Below are 13,878 nucleotides of genomic sequence, written 5' to 3'. Positions count from 1 at the left end.
TGATCTTTAGTTTTAAACCTGGGTTGGTTCTGGACCGAGATGCTTTACCCATCCCTCTGGGCAGTGTGAGGTCTCTGATGCCTTTGCATCAACGTGCAGAAGTTGCCAAACCCTTTGTGTTTGCTGCTGGGCTGGATGGGATGCTGCAAAGGCAATGAGCTGTATAATTTATGTTGGAATGTCAGCATCAGAGCAGGCATAAAATTACAACTGGTTTGCACAGGCAGAGGAGCAGGATCTTGGGTTTCCTGGACTGTCACAGCCATCTCTCGGTGAGGCTGCTCTTGGGGACCCCTGGAAAGTTTTACTTTCTGGAGTGAGGCTGGGTCATTTTCTTGGTTTGGGAAGCCAGAAAAAAGACGTGCTGTCCTTGTTCTTGGAAGGATGGGTTGGTCTTTTTCTTCCCAGACAGATCTTTTGTGTCCAGACTTTTGTAGCTTGGGAGAGATAGCTGGCACGACCTGCATTGGGGACGTCTGCTAAGGCACCTCCGAGCTCTGTGTCCTGGTTTAGGGAGATCTGAACAGGACAGGGAGATCTGATCTAGGACACACTGCCAAAGGGAGATATTACACTGGGAAATGAGGGAGAAGCGCACTCCAAATGCACTTTGTGTTCAAATCACCTCCAAAGAGGGATGCTGGGATGTATTTGACAGGCTGAGCTTGTCCCAGGTTCCTCTCCAGCTCTCCTGGAGTCCCTACCAGTGCCTAAATGGTCTCCAAGAGAGAGGGACTGGGGACAAGGCATGGAGGGGCAGGACACAGGGAATGGCTTCTCACTGCCAGAGGGAATATTAGATGGGATAATTAAATGGGATATTGGGAATTAGGAATTGCTGGCTGGGAGGGTGGGCAGGCCCGGGCCCAGGGTGCCCAGAGCAGCTGTGGCTGCCCGTGGATCCCTGGCAGTGCCCAAGGCCAGGCTGGATGGGGCTTGGAACAACCTGGGACAGTGGAAAATGCCTCTAGAGATGCCTCCAGTGGCAGGGGGTTTGAATGAGCTGGAATTCAAGCTCCCAACCCAAACCATTTTGGGATTCTATGGCGCTCTGATTTTACGGTAATTGGTGAAACTGTGCGCAGTTACTGCTGCTTGTGAGGCTGGGGCAGCCCTGGGTGGGGGTTGAGGAGGGTTATAAAGCATTCCCCATGCCGGCCCTATTGTTCCTCAGAGAACAGCCTGACCTTTGTGGGGACCTAACCCTTAGGGCTGAATGCAGTGGCTGTGAAAAAGTGACCCCAAGGAAACCTGGGGGAGGGGTGCCAGCAGCTCGGGCACAGTTGTGCAGCCTCAGCCCTGCCTGGCACAGATTGGGATGTGTCTGCTCTGCCAGGCCTAAATTCCTTAGAGACATAAAAAAGATTCTAAATTCATTGGAAACTTTTTAAAAAATACCCTCTTCTCTTTGTTTTCTCATTTGTCTAATGCACAGCCGAGCTCCCAGTGAGGGGAGGCATGCGGGGATGCATCTTGGTGTGCCAGCAGGTGTGACCCCTCAAGGTGTGGAGCAGCAGGAGCGATGCCTTTGGGAGCTAACATTTGCTGTGTGAAGGGCCAGACACCTGAAGAGGATGCCCACAGATGTAGAAGGGCTGCAGTCTGTTTCTCCTCTCTTGTGAGCTTGTATTCTTCCCCCTTTTCCTTTAGAGGCCAGCTCCTGCTTGTCCTTGCAGGAGACTCACCCTGCAAGAGGCACCAGCCCTTGTGCTGCAGCTGTGTCCACGGGGTAGCAGCCAAAAAATGAGTTCCAGATATCTGGAATGACTTCTGGTGTTAGTTCCCCCTGCACACTCTTTGCAGAGGGTGGAAGGGAGCCCCACAGGAACACATCAGAAAACAGCTCCAGCTCTGGGGTGCAGAATAATCAGGGGCCCTACAAGCACCAAATAGCTCTCTGCCAAATCCACCGAGGTAGTTTTCCTTGCAGACAGGCATTGCTGAGCTTTCCATAGGGAAAGGTTAACTAAGTAATTTCATGCAAATCTTCCTCAGCTCAGAGGTACTTACTGTGTTTGCAAAGTCCTTCTGCTGCTGTTGGATTTGTGCCATCAATTTGTGTCAGGCACAGGCAGAGCACAATAAGAGGCTTCCCTTTAAATTCAGTGGTGTGGCTGAGGGGAAAAGCTGGGAAAACTCAGTGACTAGATTTGGGTAAGTTTTCTTACAAGTGTTCACCAATGGGTTTGTTAGCGAAGTCAGGCAAAGGTGAAGCATTTCAGGCAAAATATAAGTGACATTTTATGGAGAAAAAAAAGAATTATTGGAAGAAATCAAAGGAAGAGAGGGAGTTTGAACTTGTCCTGACTAGCCTGGCACAGCAGCAATGGTCTTTCCAGAGTCCACTGTACTCACTGCTACAACCATAGAAAGTAACACAAAATCAGGCTTTTCCCCAGCCAAAAGCAGTAGTGGTATTGCCATGTCTAAAAGAAAGCAACACGGGAAGGGAAGGGTAATGGTTTTGGTGGAGCTCTCTGCTGAATGTGGCTCGAGGTCACTGTGGGGAACGGCCAGCCAGAACATCCCTCTACTGCAAAGCGGAGAAGAATTTTGGTTTTCTGACATTCACTCTGCTGAAAAAAAATATGATAGTACTTGCGCTGTTCAAATAATGTCCTCACTACTGAGCTAAAACTGAAATAAACCTGTAACCACAGAAGGTTTGGGTTGGAAGGGACCTTAAAGCCCACCCACTGCCATGAGCAGGGACACCTTCCACTGTCCCAGGCTGCTCCAAGCCCCATCCAGCCTGGCCTGGGGCACTGCCAGGGATCCAGGGGCAGCCACAGCTGCTCTGGGCACCCTGGGCCAGGGCCTGCCCACCCTCCCAGCCAGCAATTCCTAATTCCCAATGTGCCAAAATCTGTGCCTGCCCTCTGGCAGTGGGAGCCATTGCCTGGGTGCTGTCCCTGCCTGCCTTGTCCCCAGGGGCTGTGCAGCTCTCCTGGAGCCCCTGGAGGCCCTGGCAGGGGCTCTGAGGTGTCCCTGGAGCTTCTCTGGTGCAGCTGAACAGCCCCAGCTGGGCCAGGCTGGCTCCAGAGCAGAGGGGCTCCAGCCCTGGCAGCAGCTCCGTGTCCCCCCTCTCCTGGTGTTTTATGGGGGGCATCTCTACAGGGCAGTTGTATATCCAGAGTAACTTTGCGCCGTTCCTGAAGGTCCTTGGTGGTGGGAGCATGGAGAGCACAGCTTGGCCTTGGCCACACAGAGGAGCTGGGAAGGAGGAGGAAGGAGGGTGCTGAACCTGGCTGAAGGTCTCAGGGACCTGCAAGGAGGAACAAGACTGTCATAGCTGTTCTGGCAAGGAATGTCAAAGCTTTTGGTAGATTGCTCTGCACAATGCAGGAGGGGACAGCCAGGGGGGTCAGGCTGTGTTCCCAGGGACCAGGGACAGGAGGAGAGGAACGGCCTCAGGCTGGGCCATGGGAATTTAGGCTGGAAATTAGGGAAAACTTCTTCATGGAAAGGGTGGTCTTGCCCTGGCACAGCTGCCCAGAGCAGTAGTGGAATCCCCATCCTTTGAGCCATGAGGATGTGGCACTTGGGGACAGGAGTCAGTGGTGGCCCTGGCAGTGCTGGGGACAAGTTTGACCTCAGTGTTCTTGGGGGGTCTTTCCAACCTAAGTGGTTCTGTGATCAATAACAAGACTTCACTGATTTTTACAAAGCCCTTTATTTTTGATCTCAAGGCTCATAAAAACTGTTACGCAAAACCAAAATGTTTAAAATTCTACATATATACAATATGACAAATAAATTATGTTTTAAGTCATACAAAAACCACAATATACAAATAGGGCTTTGAAACTTCTCTAAGTATGGCATGGCAATAACTCTGCAAAGCCTTCTGTTTTCGAAGTCTTTGCACAAAACCATGAAAAAAATATCCCCAAATGTGCTTGCTTTGGTTGGAGTGAAGCTCTACAAAAACTGAAGAGATTTGCAGGCCTCAGAAAGACTTGCTAAGATTTCAGAACTCAGCGCACCACCTGGCAACACCATTATTGAGATTGCTTTTCTGCAAGCCAAAAGCTCAAGGGTTGTTATACCAATTTTCCTTCCAGAAAGTACAAAAAAAAAAAAAAAAAGGAAAAAGAAATAAAAGCCAAAAGCAAGCAACCAAAACAAAACCTATTTCACCAACTGACAAGGTCCACTCTGCTGTAGCAAACAGAACAGCTGCAGAGTCTGTCCAACCCAAAGCCAAGCCAAGATCACCTGGGACCAGGGAATCCAACTGGGGTGTTGTGACAATTGAGGGCAGGATGTTTGGCACTCAAAAATAAGGTCTTAACTATGCATTGGTGCTACGACAGCTTCTGAGCAGAGGTGAGCACTTTCTCAGAGGTTAAATGGAGTGGTGCAAGGCTCTCCTGAGGCAGCACGGTGCATTGCCTTCCTCCATCCCTGTGGTCAGAACAAGGGCAGCTTATCTTTGCCCCTTAAAAAGGGATCCCCACATGGGACTGGGCAGCCCCACTGCAGACACTGACCAGGCACTGAGGAGCAGCTGCCACGACCACCACCTGCACCATGTCCTGCCCCAGGCACAGGGAGGACAGAGCTCTGCCTCCTTATCAGGCCATATGTCAGGAAAATAGACATTTCAGTATCAGAACAGATTATTTTTAAGGCAAGCAAAGGACAACTTGAAGTTAAGTGGCATTGTGCTTATCCCCAGCCCTTCCCTGGACAGCCCCACACACCTGACCTGTGCTGGTCTCACCTTCCCAGAGCCCACAGTGCTACAGGACCATGGTAACCCTACCCTAGGTGCTAATTTGTTCTTGGCAGCTCTGTCACCCACAGTCTGATGGGCAGTTAGCACAGTTATTTGTCTTCTCAACTCCACTGGCAGGCAGACCAGAAGATCATTGCTGAGGTCTCAGTCTGTGAAGATCTCATCCATAGTCCTGGTTAATGGGAGCAGGGAAGGGAAAATGCAGTGTGTAACAGGTCAAGGTAAGGTTAAATGCGCAAACCAGGCTCCTCGGGAAAGGGAAAAATGGAGTTTTAGTTATTTTACGTCTAGGACCATGGTTCATCAATTGCTCCTCAGTTTCTTGCATCCAATCCAAGATGTTTTGTCCTGAAGAGCTAGTTTCTTTAAGTGCTGCCAAGCCAGGTTTCTCCCAGAGCATCTTGCCACCTGCATGGTCTTCATGCATCTAGGTTGCTTGGTTGTGAGTCTTTAGGGAAGCCTTCAGAGCAGATTTGACACAGACCTGGGGAAAACAGACAGCAAAAAAGACACCTAGTTAAATGCAGAAGTTAAGAGGAGTAAAGAAGGATTTCTAAGAACTCATGCAACGCCAAGAACAGGTTTGGACGGCACAGGCTGGTGTTTTATTCTGCCAAAGCTGCACTTTGCCCAGTAGCTACTCAGTGAGAGCCTGCAGCAGACATTATGCAGGCTGCAAGCAGAAATTACAGGGCTTGAGCTAGACCCTGCCTGTGCAGCTCCATTTGGGATGGACAGATGTTTGCAGGCTCAATCTCTAAGGAGGGAACTATAATATTGCACTGACTTGGCAGAAACAGAGAGCTGAACAGCAAGTAATCACTCATGATTTCTGGAAGGAAGGATCATTTCCTAGAAAAAATGGTGTGCTGCAGCTGAGCTCAACTCCTCTGCCTCGTGCACAAGCTGTACTGCACAAGAAAGGAGGAAGGGCACATCTGCCAGCAATTCAGTTTTATGGGGGTTACCAAGTAGCATATCAAAACAACCTTTTATTGTACCTGCAGGAATGTTTACTCGATATTTCGAGACTTGTGGCAGAGCAACAAGTTCTTGCACAGGGGTTTCATTCACAGAATTGTTTGCTACCGTGCATAGCACAGCTTGCTGGTTTCTGCCAAACCTGGAATGGGACCAGCTCGCATTTCTGAGCTGAGTTCTGTGCCCAGGAAGGCTGTGCTAAGCTCGACTTCCACGCAGCTCTGCTAGCCCTAACAAGCACTTCGTCCTCTGGATTAGAAGCAACAAAGCTCCAAGTCTACAAAATGAAATTTAAGAGAGAGCAAAAGGCTGGGCTAAATCCAAAGGAAAGTATCATTTAGTCAAATGAACAGGAATTAATTCAAAACATGACCGGAGGCATCCGAGGCAATCAGGTTGTCACTGCTGGGACCAGACTTTCTGGAAGTCATGCTCTGAGGACTGTTGTGTGTGTCTGGGAAGTGCCCCAGAGGTTGAAGAAGCCTGAGCTGCTTTGGCAGTGGCACTCTCCTGAAGCAGAGGAGATCAGGAGGCCTGGAGATGAAACTGCAGGACTCGGCTGTAACACCACGGCAACTCCTCACCTGAATCTTCCTCATGCAGTTGAGCTCAAAGTTTAACCAAGTGATTTCTTGGCAGCTCAAGGTCTTCCACCCGAGCTTGAGGAAATGCCCTGCACTTCTTCCAGCTTCCTCCTGTTTTACAGGGCACTTAATGAATGACTCTTAGTTACCTTTCCACTATTGCACAGATCTGGGGCTTGGGTGGCACCTGACTTTAGCACCTACCAAAATCAGCAGCAAGGAATGTGATACACCTGTTTGGCTATAAAGATGTAAAGGTACAATATGACAATCCAAGGTCAGAAGGGAGAATAATACCACCTACTTAGCAATAGTAGGTGATATTAAAAATTTTAATCTGATAGGTGTGAATCATAGGCTAGGATTTCTTATCTTTTTTGAAAGAAAAAGAGGTATCAGGAGCTAAAAATACAATGAGAAGGTTCCACTCATCCCAGCCAAGCCACATGCACCATACAGAATTTCTCTTGACTGATTTCCATACCTTTTCTGCCATTCCTCTGTGCACTTCACAAACCAGAGCTCTTTGCCAGGAGATATACTGGTTAGCTGAGAGTCCTCCACACAGAAAGCAAACCTAGGAGGAGGAGGACACAGAAGAAGGCACTTGCTGTCTTATGATTAACAATTAGCAGGTAATACGGACTGCAGCTTATTCTAGGACAAGTTGTTTGATTAGCCATCCATCCCACAGAACATCTTGATACACCATCAGCCCCTTGAGTTGCTGTTTTATTTCCTACTTCAATACTTTAACTGGGGATCTTTGCTTCTGCTACCCCTACATTTCATAGAAGCCAGGATGCAGAATACCTTACAGATGACAGGTGATGCTTATTTAAAGCACTGAGAAATGTGGGAAATTATCAATGTCAACTGCTGCTCTTTGACAGATCTGGGTTACCTTCAGAACAACATTAACAGAAGGTGTGGGAGTGCTGTGCTACATGCTTGGGAGCTTTAACAACTTTTGGATGCTCAAGTACCTTTCCATTTGCAAAGAATCATACAATCAGAGAATGGTTTGGGTGGGACAGGACCTCAAAAATCATCCCTGCCATGGTAGAGAACCTTCCACTAGAATTCTATGGTCAGTTCTATGATCCAGGGGTATGGGTTGGGTTTGGAAAGGCCCTTAAAAAAATCACCTAGTTCCAATCCCCCTGCCAGATCCCAGAAGGAGCAGTGCAGTTATTGAGGGGTTGGTGCCACCATGTTACTGGTTGCAGTTTTAGGCCCTGTTGGTTGTACCAAATCAGCACATTGAGCCTATAAATAATAGCCATGACCATCCATCTTTCAGTACTTTTGGTGCTCAGTACTTTAACATCTCAGGTACAATCCAAACCACCTTGAAGCATGTTAATTTAGTCCCAGTGGACCCCACAGTATCAAAGTAAATCTCCAAATCTGCTCTGTGGTGACCAGTTTTGCTTAAAGCCTGTTTGCAGCCTCATGCTGGACAGTAACCTGTTCTCCCAAACCACAAGGGAGCAATAGCTGGTGACACCAAAAAGGAAGGCAGCCAGGATACCAACTACATTCAAAACACTGGGTTCTTTTCCTTGGCTCTGGGTTGAAGTTTCAGGTCAGTTCACATGCAGCCTAGCACAATTATTACCTCTGCTGTGTTTCCCCAGATTTCACACGTATTCGTCTGATGTGGAGCTCCTGGGAGGAATTCACAGGCCTGTACCAGTAGCTCCTGAGCTCTTTCCAGAGATCATACCACGACTGAGACGTCCCCTCCCAGGTGAGCTTTATTTTCAGAAGTTCACCCATGTCCTCCTCAGTATAGACCAGGAAGGTGTTGGTAGCGTTTAAGCCAATTAGATCAAGCCTGGAAGAGAGGCAGAGACTTGGCATTTTTTCCTTATGGAAGCATGCCAGGTGCTCCTTTGTTCCATGCCAGGAGTTTAACAGAGCCCCTGCAGCTTATCAAGTGCTGCACGTTCAACTGTCACCAGTTAATTACTGATTGCACTGACGGGAGCTCAGATAGCTGGCTCCACACAACGCAGTGTGTGCTTAGCTTGGCCATCCTTCCGTAGCTTAAAGGTGGGGTTTGTGCCTGCTCTTTCCTTTGGGAGAGGCTAAGGGAGGTCAGCAGTGCCTCCAGAGACATTTCAGACTGTGTCCAAATGGTGGGGGGCAAAAACAAACCAACCAACCAAAAAAACCCACACACAAAAAAGCAACGAGCCGTGAAGGCTCACATGGGACTGGGCACATTAAAGTGTTCCCAATTCGTCCAGTAATAAGTTATAATTAAGCTACTGAGTGAAAAGCTTTTTGGAAAGGTGATGAAGTGAGGCTGCTAGGCTGGGATGCAACGCCAGTGCTGGCAGAGGAAAAAGAATTCTGCTATCCTGTGTAGTCCCTGTGGCCTTCGTACTTGGGTAAAAACACAAAGGGCAGTTTACTCACATTTCTAAAGAGAGGGGCTCAGAGTCTCCATTGGTGCCGTGGAGGGTGACAGAGAAGGTGGGATCAACTTCTCCCAAGTCCTTGTAGCTGAAGACGTGCATTTTCATCTGGTAGTGGTAGACTGGAGAGAGAGAGAAGAGCAGAGTCGGAATCAGCTGTGCTGAAAGAAACATCGCTCAGCACAGCTCTGCTTGAAATAGTGTTGGCTAGCAAAGACCAGACCCTTCCTTTAGTGACACAGCTCTGATCACTTTTTCCTGCCCTTACTGATTACAAATTTGAGTTTTTTTACACAACAGCAGTAGCAGGCCCACCCTGGGGACAGCTCCCCAGACCTTACATTGCTCTGAGGCTGAGTTCTGCAAGCACGGCAGGTGAACCGCAGCCCTGCTCAAAAGGCAGAGTGTTGCTGTGGGTGGATTCCACAGGGAGGAAGGAGCACAGTGATGGCACAGCACAGCAGTGCAGGCAGGTGCAGAACAGCAGAACAGCAACTGGAGCTGCAAAGCTTTGGGGAGATGCTGCTCCTCCGCCTCTGCCTCCTTCCCCACACCACTCGGGGAGGCCGCGCTCCTGCTGGGAGGGGAGGCGTACCTTTGAAGGGCATGTCTGCCCTGGTTTTCAGGTACATCTTGCTGTTCCTCTTGTGCCGGATGCGGCGGGCGTTGTAGCCGATGCCGTTGCAGCGGTTCTTGCGGCAGCTCAGGCAGATGCCCTTCTTGAAGCGACTGGAGTCGGTGCACTGGAACGCGAAGCTCTGCTTGTCCTGGTTCACCAGGGAGTCCACAAAGAGGTGCACAGACCGCTCGTGCTCACATTTGACGACTTCACCAATTGCTGGAGAGGCAGAGTTGCAAGGGATACACTTGGTTTAAGCAGCTGTCACCCCAGCAGCCCATAAGATAAAGTGAGCTATGCCTTTCTGCAGCCCAGCACAAGCTGAGGAGGGACAAACTAGAACAGCAGCAATTCAGGAGGTTAGTGGGAGATGCTCTCTTGGTCCCTCCCATGAAGAGCTTTTAGTCCCAGCATAAGACCACAGATCATGATCAGGTGTTGGAGTGAGAATGTGCTTCATTGCTAAAAGCATCTATAGTTTCTAGAAACTATCTCCAGAAGTACAGACATTTTAGAAGGAAAAAATGGTTTTCTTTCCATCAACCCAAGTCTATTTGTGAGAAGTCTACACTGACCAGAGGCAAAAGATTAAAGAGAACTTACTGCCATAGGCAATGGCTCCCAAGACATCACTTAGGCCACAGCCAGGCTGGAAGTCTCCCCCGTTGGGGTAGATGTCAAGGTGGCCCACAGGCATCTGGATCCCAATGCTAACACCCAGTGTTTCCCTGGTGTAGGTGTGAAGGACATCCACAAAGTTGGCATCATCGGGGGAGAGGCGCCTGCTGGGGTCCACTCCTTCAAACATGGGGCCAGCAGGATCCAAGCCTGAGACAGAGGCAGAACACAAGGGGCCAGGTAAGAAATTGGGCTATTTCATACAGAATATAGCCAGAAGCCTGCTGCTGGCAGGTCTCCTCACCACCTGACACACAGACAGTCCCAGCCCCATTGCTGGTACTGTCCCTCAAGATGTCTTCACCACGGGCTCACTGAGGGGACAAATAAAGATGCCCCTCTCCACTTTTGGGGCAGCACAACCCAATAGCAGCACCATGATCAGATTGCCTGTTGGAAGCAAAGAGCCTTCACCAGGTGATGGTGAAGAGATGATTCAAGAGGCAGGTCCAAACACCAGAAGAGATTTAACACCCCAGGAACAGCTAGCAGCAAAGCTGCCTCAGTGACATTTAGTCTGTTTTCAGACTGCACATTTGGAGCAACTAACACAATTGAAGCAGCAGCCAAGAAATACCTGCATTGAGATCCCATGATGGGTTTGGGATGCTCTGTTAACCCCTGAGCCTCATCCCCAGCCAGAAGCTGCACTCCAGAGCATTTCTACAACTTGACTGTTAGATGATTTTTTTTTTTCCCTGATTAATTAAATACAGACATTTATTGCTAGGCTATGTGGAATTATCACTGCCAGTGTCACATGTAAATCCTTAATGCAACTCCTTGTACTATGCCCTAAGTCCTCACATGTTGAAATCAGCTTTCCTCGGGAGCTGGAAGCAAACTCTTCACATATTTCCAGAATGAGGGTTTAGATTTGATTTTTTTAATCAGACATTCTGTTGGACAAACAGCACCCAGTAGCTCTCACCTCCATTAGTTTATGAGCTGTAATTACAAAAACACTATCACTGAGAGGAATAGCATTTAGATAGTAAGAGCTTGAGCTGGACTTGTTTTGAACCTACATTTAAATTCAAACAAACCCAGGACCAGTTTGTCCTGGGTAAGGCTTTTACATTGAAGCCTTGCTGTAATTGATGTGAGGAGACCTGTGCTTTCCACTGCTGCCACAAGCAGAAAACTTGTCATTTCTGGAAGAATAACACCAAAACAACATTGTAGCAACACAGGAAACGAGCCTCTTCGGGGAAACTCACTGCCAGGAAGAGCAAGGGAGAGACTGCTTGAAAAAGTGCTTAAAAAGCCACTTGCCTGTAATTCTGCCTATAGTGCCACGGACGTGGTTACCAGCAAAGCCAGCCACGTGGGCACCCAGGCTGTACCCAATGAGGTGGACATTCTCAAGCCTGAAGAGGGGGTTCTCCTGCAAGGAAAAGAAAATATGAGAGTTTGAACCCCTCTCTTCCATGGCATCTGGGCTGCTTCTGCTTGCAGGAATATAAAGTCCAGTTCCAAGACGGGAGTGGTGGGAGGGGGCAGATAAGCACGCTTCGTTTTGTATTTCATCAAGACAAGCGGAGCGGTTTGGATGGCACCTGTGGTTTACCCCTGTTCCAGCCCCAGTTATGATATTCTTTATTACCAAGAATAAAACTTTCCCCTGGGAGTGCAGCACCACGGACCTCTCCTCCTTCCCCTTCTCCTGCCAGGCCCGAGCCCACATGGCTCCGGCAGCGCTCCCAAACCTGAGCTGCCCTTCAGCCCCACTGACCCGAGCGAGCCTCACCCGCGGCAGCGCCTCCAGGGAGGCAGGGCAGCAGCACTGCAGCTGCGAGCCATCACCTGGCCAAGCCCTGGGCTGGGTGTTGCAGCACAGCCTGCCCTGCTGGTGAGCCTCGGCAGCCTTGTGCAACAGTCCCTCGGTGTAAGAGCGTTACAACAGAGGCTGCTCTTAGCTTGCACTACCTGTAACCAGTCCAGAAACCTCGCTATGGTTTTTCCAACAATCTGCGTGTTGTTCACGGCATCGGTGTAGAGCTGGTGGGCAAGAGGGAGCCAGTCCACCACGACTACGTTGGCATCCTTCTCCCTCTCCTGCAGAGCGGACACCAAGCTGTCAAGCCAGGTTTCAAACATGCCACTCATCTGGAAAGAGATTCAGGTGTCAGTTTCCAGCTCGCGGGACCAAGATGACACATCCACAGTCAAGTTATTAGCATGTCATTTACATTTGCTGCTCCAGCTGCATGCTGCTCCTCTGCAAGCCCCACTACCTCTCAGCGATGCAGCAAGAGCATGCATGCAACGGAGTAAGAAAAACAGGTTTTGAGAGACTCTGGCTGTAATTACCCACTTGCCTTCTAGGGCAGGAGGGAGAGGCATTCGTTACGTGCCACCTTATCTCACTTTTTCTCAAGAAATTCTGATGGATTGCAAAATTATTCACCAGACCTGGCAGCGCAGTTTGCATTGGCACTGACAGAGCTGATAAGCCCCCTGAGTGCCACACACTCAGCCTTACCAAATGCAGAATTAAAAACCTTGATAAAGTCTGTGTGCCCTCTTGTTTCTTTATCAAGGAGTGCACATAGCAGACTGGGCACTCAGCTACGGTTACAGAAGGGCTATACACGTGCCTGTCAAGTCAAGTGTCACATTCGTAGTGGTCTCTCAGTTGGATTTTAGTGCTATGTTCACATTATACAGCTAGGAAGTGATCTTGAGCAGTTATGAATGAGTTGGGTGATTTCAGAGTTTCTAAGCCTGACCCCGAACACTTTGCTCCAGAGATCTCAATAGAAGTGCATCGTTTAAGAGACCATTGTGCTCAGAACATGAAAACTTTTCCCAAATTCCTATATTCACAGAATTCTAAAAAGGTTTGGGTAGAAAAGGACATTAAAGATTATCTAGTTTGAACTCCCCTGCCACCAACAGAGACATCTTCCACTAGACCAAGTGATTCAAAGTGCCATCCAGCCCGGCCTTGAACACCTTCAGAGATGAGTCAGCCACAGAAATTCCTGAAAATCAATATTCTGGAGGCACAGCCCATTTGCAGGGCAGTTTGCTCTCTCTGAGTGGGCAGACTAAGCATCGCCCGGGATTTCTCACACTTACCGTCCAGCCGTGAATGATGAAGAAGGTTTTAGCTGTCACGTTGAACTTGCAGTCCTCCAAGCACTGCTGCTGGCCGATGGCGAGCGCGCAGCCATCCTCACCGGCGTCCGGCGAGGAGCGGAGACCGAACTTCACCCGCGCCTTCTGCGCCGGCACACGCTCCGCGCTGCCGTCTGCGAGCCCGCGGGAGAGAAGGGTCAGCAGAGCGCCTCGGAACCCGCCTGCCCCGCCGGGGGACGCGCCCGCTCCCCGGCTGCCCCGCTCCCGCGTGGGACCGCGCTCACCCACCTCCCTCCGCGGGCAGCGCCGCCTCCGCGGCCGCGATGCAGCAGGACACGGCGCTGCACAGCAGCAGCAAGAGCCTCCTCATGGCTCGGCAGCACGGACGGACGGACGGACGGACGGAGGCTGGAGCGGGGAAGGGATGAATGGATGGACACACGCTCGCGCGGACGCGCAGCGGCGCCGCTTTTACAGTGGCACCATGGGGGCGGGGCCAGGCCGCCGCTCCTATTGGTCACGCCTTCCGTGACGTCGCGATAGTATGAATGGGAGGCCACGCCCCGCGTGGGCGGGTCCCCGGGGGTGCCCAGGGCTGGCGCCCCGAGGGACGCAGGGGACATTGCGGGGGGGGGATTCACAGGGGATCCCCAGGGCTGGCGCCCCGAGGGACGCAGGGGACATTGCGGGGGGGGGATTCACAGGGGATCCCCAGGGCTGGCGCCCCGAGGGACGCAGGGGACATTGCGGGGGGGGGATTCACAG

At 50.3% G+C, this 13,878-nt stretch overlaps 1 protein-coding gene across 1 annotated transcript; it reads right to left on the bottom strand.

Moving 5' to 3' along the window:
* Positions 1-3,689: 3,689 nt before the first annotated feature.
* LIPG (lipase G, endothelial type) lies at positions 3,690-13,513 on the bottom strand. Its single transcript, XM_058823598.1, has 10 exons — positions 13,402-13,513; positions 13,114-13,286; positions 11,959-12,138; positions 11,305-11,416; positions 9,955-10,179; positions 9,328-9,570; positions 8,734-8,854; positions 7,928-8,146; positions 6,791-6,883; positions 3,690-5,225 (listed from the first exon to the last, which is right to left on the bottom strand). Exons 1-10 carry the CDS (start codon positions 13,481-13,483, stop codon positions 5,204-5,206), a joined length of 1,470 nt encoding a protein of 489 aa, XP_058679581.1. The 5' UTR covers positions 13,484-13,513; the 3' UTR covers positions 3,690-5,203.
* Positions 13,514-13,878: the final 365 nt, after the last annotated feature.

The sequence above is a fragment of the Ammospiza caudacuta genome, chromosome Z, assembly GCF_027887145.1.
Source record: "Ammospiza caudacuta isolate bAmmCau1 chromosome Z, bAmmCau1.pri, whole genome shotgun sequence".
NCBI lineage: Eukaryota > Metazoa > Chordata > Aves > Passeriformes > Passerellidae > Ammospiza > Ammospiza caudacuta.
Note: the sequence above shows the minus strand (reverse complement) of the source record. Positions and strands in the feature narration are given on the sequence as shown.